The 13,298-nt window shown below is 41.5% G+C and overlaps 1 protein-coding gene across 1 annotated transcript in view; it reads left to right on the top strand.

Annotated features, from left to right (window-relative positions):
• The first annotated feature begins 1,229 nt into the window (after positions 1–1,229).
• LAMA1 (laminin subunit alpha 1) overlaps positions 1,230–13,298 on the top strand; it is a 107,234-nt gene continuing 95,165 nt past the window's right edge. Inside the window, exon 1 of the mRNA XM_032680816.1 lies at positions 1,230–1,320. Within this exon, the coding sequence (XP_032536707.1) occupies positions 1,230–1,320 (91 nt within the window). The remainder of the gene's footprint in view (positions 1,321–13,298) is intronic.

The raw sequence follows: 13,298 nt of genomic DNA, 5'->3' as shown, positions 1-13,298 counted from the left end.
TTTCTCTCCACAGATGTTTTGCTTTCCTCCTCCTTGCCTGTCCTGAAATTTAAGAAGTTCCTGGTGTGAGCAAAGAATGAATCTGTTGGAAGGGACAGATGTGGAGTGTTATTTATTTGAAGGCTTGAAGGCCTTTGATAAGGTTTTATGGCAAAAATTTTTCATTTTATGTCTCCTTGACCCATTGATTTTTTTCTGTTTGGCTGTTTTGAATATAAACATTGCTATGGCTTCTTAAGTATAACTCATAACTCTGAATTATATGATAAGAAATAGCTTTATTATGTATAACATATGTAAATTAACTATTATGTTCCTGACTTTCTTTACCCTGATCAATTAAAAAACTCCAGCCAAACAAGCTGAAGTCTGAATTCTGCAAACAGCTGCCCACAATTTGAAGAATGTACTTGTAGACTAACTCCAGTCACGCAACGCATACAAATGATTATATTTCGAAATATTGTTTCTAATGCAACACCCTACAGAGGAACACATTTCCTAAAAAATAAGCAGCATGCATTGTCAGAGGGGATTTGCATTTGAGGGATGTATTTTTTGACTAAAATTCTGCCACCTCAATCAATTTTGGCATACAGTTCTTTTCTCAGGAAAATGTTCATTGCTGCAACTTACTCAAAAAAATTATTGAGTATTGCAGATATGAGCTCTGCCACCTGACAAACCTTACAGCAATAAAGCCTAAGGGGGATGAACTTTCCTGAAACATTGAATAAATGTGTCCATCTTGAAGAAACTACAATTTTTTTGCTATGTTTTATGCTAGTTTCGTGAGGTAGCTGATCATTAAAAAGCTGCAAAAATTTCCTACTGGACAAGAACTAATGAACCTCGAAGTTTAGCAACTGAGAACTCATTTCGTTTACAAACATACTCACCTTTCCCTTCTCCCTCTCCTTGCGAAAAGTTCCAGTTCAGTAACCATAGCTTTCCAGAACTTTTTACTCGCGGGACTCGGGCTCGTCGCACCCCACGCATCTCTCGCAACGCGCAGCCGGGGCTACAAGTGCTTCGGGGCCGGTTTTGAGAGGACGGACACTTGCGGTGCGGGTCGCGGAGCACCCTGACCGTGTGGGCTGTGTGTATGGGAAGGGGGTGTGTGTGAGCGAGCCCCCGGTGGTGCGGGGCGGGGCGGGCCGGGGGCGGTGGGGGGAGGATATAAGGCGGGCTGGCTCGGTAGGACGGGCAGGGTTTCTCCGGCGGTAGCGATGGGCAGCAGCGGGCGGCGGCTGCTCCTGCTGCGGGCACTGCTGGCGGCGGCCTCGCTGCTGTGGGTGCCGGGGCAGGGCCAGCCCCGAGGTGAGCTCAGAGCGGGGCGGCGGCGGGGGTGCGCGGCTCTTGGGGTGCGGGGGTGTGCACTGTGTGCCGCGCAGTGCAATGCAGTGCCTGCGGGGTTTGTCTGCAGCCGCCCGCCGCGTCCCAGGGCAGGCTTTCGCCCCCGCAGGGCTGGGGGAGCCCCGACGGAGTGCCCTGAGCCCCCCGGGGCAGAGCCAGTGCGGGGGCCGTGTTGGGCTGCAAGGGGAGCCCCGCGATGGGAGGCGGGCTGGGGTCCGGCAGTGCCGCCCGCCTCGTTGCCACACTTTTCCCGACGGCCTCCCCTACCTCTTTTATCCCTGTTCTCCCCCATCTCCACGTTTTGCAGCTGCCCTCCCCCACTTTCCTGGAGCCCTTTCTCCTCCCTCGGCGGCGGGGGCCACTCCGCCCGGCCGCCTCCAGGGCCGCCCACTCCCTTTGTGGGAGCCGGGAGACGCTGCGGAGCGGCAGAAACCCGGGGGAGGGGGCGACCCTCCTGGGGCATGGGGGAGGGCTGCGGCGGCCCGGGAGAGCCCCAAGCGCAGCCTCTGTCCCGGCGGGAGACGGGATCGGAGCCGGGCAGGGGCCGCAGTCCCGGGGGTCCCGCGCTGGGGAAGGAAGGGGAACCGGCAGCCCCGGGAGATGCCGCACGCTGTCGCTGATGTAAACTAGATTAAGCTCTGTTATAAGGAGTGAAGAGGGATCTAAGTCACTTTCCGGGCATGAGACAGAGGTAGCATGAAGATGTAATGAAGATAATTTACGAAAGTTCTCTTCTTCTTTTTTTTTTTTTCCGCCTTGCACGTGGGCTGGCCGGTGCGCTGCGGCCGGGACACGGGAACGCTCCGCGGCGAGCTCTTCCTCTGCCAATAACTTCATCACACGCACCTTCTTTGTTCGAAGGGCTGTGGTTTGGGTTTTCCTGATGAGACCGGAGTTACCGGCGCATCAGCTCACTCTCTTGCTGGGTTAAGAGTAGTTGACTCTGCGCCGTGCTGGGTCGTGATGGGAAGCTCTAGTAGGCACCAGGCGCTCTCACCTTTGGCGTGATTCGGCTCCTGCTGGGGTCCACAGCAGAATTTCTGGCGATCCCTGCTCCCTGCACACGAAGTCCCAGCCGCATTAGGTCTCTATTAGGAAAAAAAAAAAACAAACCAAAAAAACGTGAATGGAAAATTATTGGAAAGCATATGTTGTGCAGATGGATGACTTGGTTTTCTTTATGGTGAAGTGTGGTGTTTGAAATATACACAGTGTGGAAGACTAGCATCTGGATGTTTACAGGCTGCAGTAAAAAAAAAGTGTTTATTAATATAATTATGTATACAAAACAACTAGGTAAGGAGGACAAAATCAAGCCCAAGTGAATTTTCGAATCTGTATGTTTCAGCTTGTAAATAAATGTACTTCACCTTGGTTATGAAAATTCAGTCTTAGAAACAAATGAAAATCCAGACAAAGTGATGCAAAATTTACTTTTCAATTTTTTTGTGAGGTGTCATCTTACACACACCAAATAACCTTAATTCAATCTTAACTCCAATTTGACTATGGATGTTAGCATGCAGTTTAAAAAGGTAGGAATTTTCCTGAAGCTGATTGAATATAGGTGACAGGAGTCCATACCTTTTTTTCATAGAACTTTGCAGTAATCTCATTGCAGTAATATGCAACGGTCTTTGGCTTTTGCAAATAGCTGATATTCCGGCTTTTATATAGCAGCTCACATTGTTATAGACGTCTGGATAAAATGCATATGTCTTATATCAGTGATTGAAGCTACCAATATATTTGATTGCTTCAAAGCCAAACCTCCTGGGGATGTTTAGATGCATAACTATATTTTTCTAATTGAAAGATCAGGTCAGGAGATCATTCTTTCTATGAGATTAAGTTGATAAAATTTTTTTTTCTCAGCATGGGAGCACAGATCCTCCTGAGGAAACTGTGAGTATCAACCCCCCTGGTGGAGAGCTGCCTTACAAAAAACAGAATTCAAGATAACTGATCCTAAAACAATGTGAAGAATGTGATGCAGATTAGAATGGCCGTGTTGCTTTTGTAGAAAGTAAATAACTGAAGCTCAAACTTGTAAGCATTGTGATGATGTGAAAATACAGGTTGAAGTGAGGCTGGAAAGATTTCTCAAGCCGTTTTCAAGAGCGTTGGAGAACTTTGGGGAAAAAGTATCTTGACATGCCCATGGAGAGTGCCCTGCTAGAACTCAAAGCATTTCTTGATTTTTCTGTTCAATTCTGCTGCTGTCCTGGCAACACATGAAGAAACTGGTGCATACCATGGCTGCAAGGGTCTGTCAGAAAGTTCTTGAAGTCCAGTCTAAGAAAGAGAAACACACAATATTAAATTCATTGCACTGAACAAATTTGAAAGTTAATGATTGGTTCTTTCAGCCTAAAGATTAATATCTACATAGCTATAAAACTTAGTTGGTATTTTAATTGTAGGTGTTTTGTTAAAGTATCTCCATCATATTGAAAAACTGGGTTTGTATTTTTAGGAGTAACTCTTCATGAAGTGTGTATCACTAGCGTTCAGAGTTACTTTACAACCTCAGAAGCAAATAGCCATTTTAGAGGCTCATTGTAGCAGGTTTGCTCTGCTGGAATGCATTCTTTATTAAACTGGAGTTAAATGATACACATCTACAAAGCAGAAAGGAAAATCAGTTAATGATCTTGAACACTATTGTCTATATTTCATAAATTTGATTCTGCCACTGTCAGGTGACTTCTATAATTAAAACAAAATCCTGCCACTGTAAATGTGTGGTAACGGTAACTTTTAAGACTATAGTTGTAGATTAAATATTTCCTCAGCTGCATCTCACCTCAAGTTTTTGGAAGCTGGTGCACTGAAGTAACCTGCTCTGTTGTTCCTGCCTGGGGTTTTGCATAAGTGCTGATGATCAGGGAGTTGAATGGGCCCAGGAAGGTGCTCCACTGGGCAGAACTGAACCACAGGTATTTCGCATGTCTGTCAGTTACTTGAGTTTCAGACCTGCCTTCCTTTGAGAATCTGGTTTAGTAAGTATTCTTAGGCTATGACTAATACACAAATTATGACATCAGGGTCAGCAACCACATTTTTTTTGCTGAAACATAAGTTATATGGCTTGCTTATAAATCATATTGTTAAAACACTTTCTCAGGAAGTGGAAGATTTATATTAATTGCTTTAGTTTGAGGTGGTTTTAACCCACATCTCCAACTTCTGAATGGAGTTCTGTATTGTCAAGTTGCTGTAACAAGTTATGCAGGAGAGGAGGAGTGTATGAAATATCTCCAGACTTCTGTTTGAGCTACTGTACAGCTAAGAAGACAAGTTTAATGGGTGTGGAAGGAAAATGGGCAAGGAAAAAAAGCTGATGCTGTAGTTTTATCATTAGGTGCTCCAAATGGAAAGAGAATACAATTGCAGGCCTTCCTCTTTTATTCACTTGCTTCAAACAACAATCAGGCATCCGAATTCAGTAGAAAAACTCCTTTTTATTGTATCAGTGTCTGCTTTTTTTTTGTTGTTGTTGGCTTGTTTTGTTGGGTTTTTTTAACTGGCTTACTCAAGCCTGGCACCACTGATCTGGATGGCTGTGCATCCCGCTTAGTGAAGAAGGACTCTTTGGTACCTTATTCAGGATGGTGAGTTTTATCTTAGAGGTAATGTGCTTTAATTGCAGGAGTCACATAATTTGACAGGAGTTTGGGTTTTTGTAGGTTTGGCTGTTAGTCTACAAGCCTAGATAGGTGGATCTTACACTCTTAGTTGCCTTACTACAACCTCATCCATTCAAAGGTGTTTTGTGCACTGTTATAGTTTCATCTGACACATTTAAAACTGAGAGCCAGACTTCCAGGATGTACTTGGATGCCCATAAGACTTTGAAGTAAGTTTCCTTAGACTTTCAAGATGAGCTGCATGTTGTACTCCCAAATGCTTTCTGTATAAGAGGAAGAAAATACCAGTACTTCACCATACTGCTTCATGGGTTCGTGTGTGCTAATGGCTTGAATAGACCTTGTTTCTATCAGTCTTAAATACCATCTTTTTCCCCAGTATTTGCAACAAAGAGTTAAGTGATGTGGGAAATGGAAAAGTTTCTATACCCTGGAAAGTTTGTCTTTATTTTTAAATACTTCCCTTAAACTTTTCTTTTATGAAAGATGTGAATATTGTTTCCTGATAAGAGAACACTAAAAGAAACCTAGAGTCCCTTGAGACCTGTCGAAAACTTAAAGCGATGCTGTTTAATACTTGCAGTGTGAGGTAGGAGACCAACGAACTAAAAACTTGATGGAAGTCTGAGGTGAAATGACTTTAACATTGTGGTAAGGTGCAAGCTTTAATTTTTGGCAAAATTGGGCAGAATGGTGTACTTGGCTTAAGTTCCTGCATTTTCCCTGGGTTGGAAATCTTGGTTACAGTGAACCTATATACCCACCCCTTGTGTCTTCAGGGCCACAAAGTGCTTATTAACTGTCCACACTCTTATCTAACTTGTTAAAATATGTGAGAAGTCTCATGTCCATGCACAAAGGAACACAGAGGAACAAGGTGGGACAACAGCAATAACAAACCCAGAGAAAGGAACCCCTCCCAGATTTGTCCTGTGACAGCCACCAGACCTTATGGGGTGGGGGTGGTGGCAGTCTGCAGGGATGGGACTCATCATGGGATGCAGGGAAAGAACATTTTGGGATTGCACAAGGCTTACTTTGGGATAAGTAAAGGAAGGGCCAAAGATGGGGGGGATCAAGGTGGTTTAGGAAAGAAGTGTGAGGGGTGGTGAGAAGAGGTGAAAGATGCTAAAGGTGGCCAATTGCCTGTAAACAGATCACAAGTGTCTCTCCATGCCCTGTGCTTCATCAGTATGTGCCCTGTAAGGATGTATCACATTGGTCTTTTTATTAAGCTCTGTGTCTTTTGGGTGAGGGAAAAACAGTTGTGTTCTCTGCTGTGTGCATGAGGCGTAAGTGCCAGCCATTGGGGAGAGCACCGTGAGTTACAGGGGCCTGCACATCCCAGGTGCCCGTGGCTGGAGAGTCCAGGGTTTTGTGTTGGGTCTGTGTGTCAGTGTGCAATTGCCAGCAAACATCAAGTTACACCAGCCAGCAGAGTGAGGGGCTAGGGACACATGCTCAGCTTTGCTATTGACTGGACCTGGCAACGTGGAGCTACAGCAGCTTGGTGTCTGTTGGGCTACAGGACTTGGTACACCCCAGCAACACTCTGTAGAAGAGGAGGTGTAATTCTGGAGCTCTGGACTTTTGTTTTCTGTTTGGTTGTTAAAGCCCTAGTGTATTGGAATATTTTAGACTACTGTATAGAACAAAGTCAATTTTAGATGATTTGTTTATGATGTCATCACAAACAGAGGCCACATTGCATGTCCTCAGGAATGTTAACTTTGTGGGTACCATTGTGTTAAAATGATAAGGTTCCCTAAATTCATAATAAAAAATATATTTTTAAACTTTTATTAAATAGAAATGAGGCTTGATCCTATTAAAAGGAATTTGTAGTGTAAAAGGAGTACTGTAAAAAGTAATCTCATCTAGGGGCAAATTTTGCTGATTGAGGCCTGACTTGAGGTTGGGGGAGATAAAAAAAGAACTGTGAGAAACATCATTTTTTCTGGTGGTCTGTGAGGAACATCTTGGATATTCTTTGGGGAAAATGTTGTGCTTGGCATTGATTAGAGTCCTAAATTTAAAATCTGCTTTATTTTTTCCTTCACTTATTATGCAAGAAATCACTAAAAAGCCACAGACTATTTTCTTTTTTGTCAGAGTACAAAGGTATGTAACAGAAAAATCCCATGAAAGCATTGTAAGTAGACTGAAGATTAAGATAAAAAAAATGTTTGTCTGTCGTAAATATTTTTCTCCATTCCCTGAGGGCTTAAAAAAAGCCTCTCTAGAAATTCAGGGCTATCAGTGTGGGTTGGTCATTGTTGGTATTTGCATCAGTCTCACAAAGGATCTCCAGGTGGGGTTTGCTGCCTTCACCTACTTTTTTTTCTGTCCTGCAGACATCTCTTCCTGACCAAAATGAGGAATCGTGTGTTGGAAAAGTTTTGCAAGACGAAATTGGTTAGGTCAACTTGCTGGAGTTTTGATTTGTTAGTTGGTGTAAACCTTAGGAGCACATCAGCCAAATTTCCCGGGTATTTATGCTTTTAAGTACTTAAGTGGTATCTCAGAGGCTGTGTAAAGGGCCTTTGGGCACTAGGATATGGGTACAATTCTGGCTTTTGAGATTTGAGGTGAGTGCTTCATTTGCTTGTGGATCAGAGCAAAAAAAGGTCAGGCATATCTGTGTTCACTTTTTTTTTAAGTTACTTCTGCTATTTAAGGATTTTTAATGGTTTCTCAATCATTCTGTCTTTTTAGAGAGGGGGGGAAAAAACTGCTTTTGCCCTGAAATGTAATTATTTTGTGCACATTTTTTGGTATTAAAAACTATATACATATCAATTTTACAGGAAAAGTCAGACTTATTTTATAATAACAGTCTGAAAATTCGGAAGCACAGAAGTGTAAGACTGTAAAATACCGTTCAGTATGGTAGTTGCAAATAAGTGTAGATGGTTTTACCTGAAAACCTGGTTTATCTGGGGGGTTTTTTTGTGTTTTTTGTCTTGGGTTTTGGGGTGTGGGTTTTTTTTGTGTGTGTGGTTTTTTTTTGTTTTTTTTTTGTTTTTTTTTTAATATCTCTGGGAAATCTCTGTCCTGTAATGGCCGTGGGAGCTTAGAGAGTCATTGGAAGGGAGGCAGGATTCGTGGCAGTCACTTTCATCCACTGCCCTTTCCACAAGTGGTTCAAGTTTGCAGGCTGTGTAAAGTGGCAGCTAATGTGAGTTGATGGACTGATGTGGCTTGTCTTGTTCTTTCTGGGATTTTTACCAGGCAAGGCTATGAAGATCCCACTGCTGCTTTGTGTAGGTTGAGTAGATTTCAGCCTTTAGCAATCAATTCCTTCTGTTTTAGCATCTTCAAATTGCTGGCTTTTGATTCTTTTTTTAACTGTCACTTGATACAGTAACAACTCTGTCAGAGATATTCCCTAACCAATTCTTTTAGATTAAAGTTTCAGATTTAAAAGTTGTTTTGCAAGAATAATGCAATTCCTTTCTGTGAGCTCATTTATTGTTCTGTGAGATCCAGCCTCCCCTCTTGATTCCCGCATGAGATTAAATGTTAAAAAGCTTCTTAAGAAATGGTCTTCTCAAAGTGGAAACTTGATTTTCCTCTTGGTGCTGCCTGTATTTTTGTTGCTGTTTTGCACCAAAATGACCTTGAAGATAGGCCCATGCCTACTGCCTCCTTTATTCTATTTTTATAAGCTTTAATTTGCTGAAAATCCAAGAGGACAGTACAGAACCTATAGGTATAGGTAATTTGAAAGAACTAAATTCTATAGTCTTGATTTGATTATTGGATTATTACTTTTTCTTGTAGACCTGATGAAGCAAAAAGATTTTAATAGCAAAATTGTAGCTCTTTGCAAATCAGTGACACAAGTCTTGCTGACTGTAATAAACCTTGGAATTTAGCCATTGATTGTAAATGCAAATTGGAGCTAGCACTGATGCTCATTTAGGTTAGTATTGACAGTTTTTATTCAGTTTTTTTAAAGCACAGCTGGCATTTTGCCTTCTGTCACAAAACTCAAATATGTATGCAAAGAAATGTTTCTGTGGGAAGGAGAGGAAAAAAAACCTGGTCGCAACAGGCACATCCAGTGTTGCTTAATTGTGGTCAAGTACAGCCCTTCCATGGAGCACTGGAGCAGGGATCCAACTTGTCCCTCACTGTTTATATGGATGCTGGCAGAGTGAGCTTTGCAGCCAGGGCAGTGGGCTGAGTGCCTGGGAGGATAGTAGGCTGGGGAGCCTGGCTGCACCCGGTGTTCCTCAGATGCTCCCTACCCAGACACAGCTGCTGTCGGCTGGATGGAGTGGAGCCTGGCCAGTCTTCACTGACTCCTCAGGGTTATTCCAGATCCATCTGAGAGTATCTAGACTGAGTGAATCGATGAGAGAAATTCCACCTTCCCTGTTTCTAGCTGTTCCTTTACAGAAGTAAGAAATCCAGCTCCTGAAGGTGCTTCACTACTGATAAAACTCTGAACATAGTCCACTGGTTTTTCTTGTCTAGTTTTCATTCAAACGCACGAATAGCTAATGTGTGGGGTTTTTTATTCTGCATGGCACACCATTCATATATTTTACCCTTCTTTACAGTGCTACCTTCTTGTTGTATCTTGCACTGTTGTAAAGAGGGGAGGGCAGAAAAGGCTTGTAACTGTGTGCTAATGCCTCTGATGATTAGGTTGTTTCTACTTTATTGGCTGAGAAAGGCTAGATAACAGAAGTTTGAAGTGAAGGTTCTTTGAATTGTCAAGATATGTGGAAACCCTGGTTTAAATTAGGGTTGTGAAATATATGCTGTTGAAATTTCTAGGATTCCTTTTACTTACTTTAGTTTATAGTCTCCAAAATGTGTGCTCAGTGACTTCTAGTAGACAACACCCTTTAAAATATGCTGAAGAGATAAAAATTTTGATGGGAAAATGAAGGATCAAATGAACTTCACTGACTTTGGGGGAATTGCTGTGAACTTACATCTATGGAGAGTTACTCATTCCTTCCTTTGTTGCTAACTAATGCATTGGTTTGGTATGTCTTTTTTTACTTGCCCAAGTGGTTCAATTTGCTTTTATGTGGTAATATATCTCATTACAGCATTAAGAGAAAATTTTTTTTCAAATAAAAAGCAAAGCTGCTATGTGTCTCCATGATTTTATTTTTTTTACTATAACTGGATATGTTTTAGGGTTATTTTTGGATATTAGCTATAAATATCACTAAGACTTGATGAGAATTTTAAAAACCATACCTTTTTTGCTAATGCAAAAATGTGAGCTTGTTACTGAAATTGTCTTTAGACATTTAACATGAATTTTAAGCTAAAACTTACAGGAATAAGTCCTTTTCAGCTCTATCCCAGTTTATCTTCATTGAAGTAGGTTTACAGTGTGTCTGCCAATGTCCTCCAGAGCCTTTACCATTGCCAAAGGCATGCAGCAAATGCAGAGTCCCTCTTTGGATGACCCCTTGGGAGTGGTCACACTAGGGACAGCTTAGTTTTGTGGATATTTGATAATATTGTAATGGGGACATTTCTAATTGAAGAAATGGTTCTGCAAAGTACAGTGCAGGTTTTCTGTGAGGTGGAGGAGGCTGCCCTTTGCAGGCAGCAGGAAAGAGATGTATGTGACTGGGCAGGGAGCATCAAAATGAATCGCATAAGGACAATAGATCTCTCCGTAGTCATGAGTTGTAGGATATGACCTAAAGACAGCAATGAAGCACTAGGTACAAGTTATGACTGCTAGTGGACAGCTGTATTCAGTGTGTATCTTGGCATGGGGCAGAGATTGCCATGCTGATGTTCAGCTCTTTTTACTATGGATATTACTGGGCTGCCATGGCTAACAGTGGTAATGGACACATCCAAGTTTGGATGTCTCTGGTAGGCTGAAAATCTTACAGGAATGATAGGAAAAGAGGGTAAGAAGGGGCTTTTTGGTGGTACAGTGGCAGGGCAGAGTTCAGGATGTTTGCCCCAGTGAGGAAAAAACCCTTCTGGTATACCACAGAGCAGCAACTGAAGATACAATCTCTTTAAAATTTGAGCAGCCCTCCTTATCCTTTCTGTTCTTAAGGACAACGGGAAACAAGCTGCCCTCTCTGCAGCTCTGCCTACATTGTTGCTACATTTCGCACAAAAATCAGCAAAAAAAATGTTTGGAGCGTTTTAGGCAGGATCCAACTATGCCTTGCTATTTTTTAGTGTCACTGTACCATTGCTGAATTTTAAATTAAACCACTTGAACTCTGCCTGTTAGAATTTTCCTCAAAAATTGTGCTTTGGGCTGAAATGCATAATTCTTGTTTTCAGGCCAAAGGCAAAATACTTTCAGAACATTTGATTAAAATTCCATGTGGCTGGCTGAGTTCTTGTGCATTGATGACAATATAGAAGAGAACATTTAGAAGTATTCCCCTCCTGCATTTGTTTTTGTGTGCTAAAAATTGCACTTTTTCAGGGATTTTTCATGTGTGACACACAAATGCCTTTGAATTTCAGGAAGGCATTTACTGTAAAATAGTAAGAATTTGCAAATGGTGAGCATTTGCATCATAGAAAATGTGCAACAGTTGACTTGGTATTAATATTTTTAAACAGTTGCAATTTGTACCCTGTACATTTGTTAAACTGTGTGCCTGGAGAGCAGTAGATGTAAGTAAACAAAGCATGGTGATGTGCAATTTTACTTTGTTGCCTACAGTAAAATGCCTAGGAAAAAAAAGTATTTTACTTCTTGCAAAGAGCAGAAAGCCACCTCTATAGTATGTTGAACAGTTGGTTACAATTGAAATAAAGAAATCCTAGAGGTTTTTCCCGATTAACCTTTTAAATCAGAGATTGCTAAATCTTGTCAGTAGAGATAAGGGAGTGACCAAGTTTTGCATGTCTTCAGGGTTACACAGTTGCAAATCCTTTCAGCTCCATTCAAGCTGGAGGAAATGTGCTCCCTTCTACCCAGGAAGATCTGGCAGTGATACAGGGCTGTTATGTGCCCTGATAATGGCTTTATGCCTGCTGGAATGAAAACATTTTTCTTCCCTGTCTGAAAACAGGAGAGCTGGTAGTACTGAGGTGCCAAAAACTCTTCAACTTGAAATAACTTTTGTTCAGTAATAGACAAATTCCACTTAATTTAAACAGACATTTAACTCCATCTAAAGCAACTGCATTTTCTAATGTTAGGATAACGCATTTGTATTAAGAAAGTGAAATAAAAACAAACTTTTTCGAAATTAGGAAAGTGAAGACTACTGAATAATGCTTAAATGCACTAAGTAAAAAAATATATTTCAAAATTCCTTTGTAGTACAGTTACTTCGTTCATGATCACAAGGTCATGCCAGCTGACTCAAGGGTATTTATAAGTGTTTTAACCTTCTTAATGTTTAACGGGAAAAGAAGTAGTAATATTTTGTTTGGTTGTGATACTGAGTCACGGTACCAAAGTGTCCAGGACCACTAAACCTTTAAAATTATTCTCAAGTTCAGGTCTCTTAGATTTCACAAGTGATAAATAGAAATTTAGAATCAGAAGAGAACTAATAGATACTTGGGTCATAACTTCTTGTCTGTTATAATAAATGATTAGGTGTGAACCCGAAACCTGCACATTTATGTATGCGAATTTAATTGGGATTAAACCGAACAGGACTTTCATTTACAGGTAGGACTATTGCCTCAGCTTGAAAACTGGTGATAGGAAAGAAGTTGAGGGGGAGATATTATTTATTGAAGGAGTCATAGTAAAAGGTGGTGGTGGGGAAAGTCTACTCTAGATCCAACATCAATAAGAACGCAAATATTTGGTTTTGTTGATTTTGGGACACATCATAAGTGACTAATGACTGAAGTCCTTAGGCTGACGTGCCAGTCGCATTGCCAGTACTACTGTCATGTTGCTCCAAGGTAATATAAGCAGCACAAAAGCAAAACTGACAAGACACTGAGGTATTTAATAGCTGTGGCCTGTATTTGGTTCAGGTTTGAGTGAAGATCATTCCTAAACGATGACTTAAGAAAAAGCCATTATAATGCTAAAAGAACGAACGACCCCCAAACCAACAAACACAATGATGTAGACTCCTCAACAAGTGGAAAAAGCTTTTGGGTGAACAAGAAAGAACTAATTTCATGGTCTGGCAGGTTTGTTGTTCCTTGGCAGCCTGCCCGTCTGTCAACTTCTGGCTCTTTTGCTTTGGTGTAAGTGCTGTGGCAATTTCTGGGCAGATTCTTGAACAGGCCAGCAGCATAAAAAAAAAAAAGAAAATCAATACTTGCAAGACATGACTTGACAGAAGAAATATTGATTATACT

Source organism: Chiroxiphia lanceolata, chromosome 1 (assembly GCF_009829145.1).
Source record: "Chiroxiphia lanceolata isolate bChiLan1 chromosome 1, bChiLan1.pri, whole genome shotgun sequence".
NCBI classification, from domain to species: Eukaryota; Metazoa; Chordata; class Aves; order Passeriformes; family Pipridae; genus Chiroxiphia; species Chiroxiphia lanceolata.
Note: the sequence above shows the minus strand (reverse complement) of the source record. Positions and strands in the feature narration are given on the sequence as shown.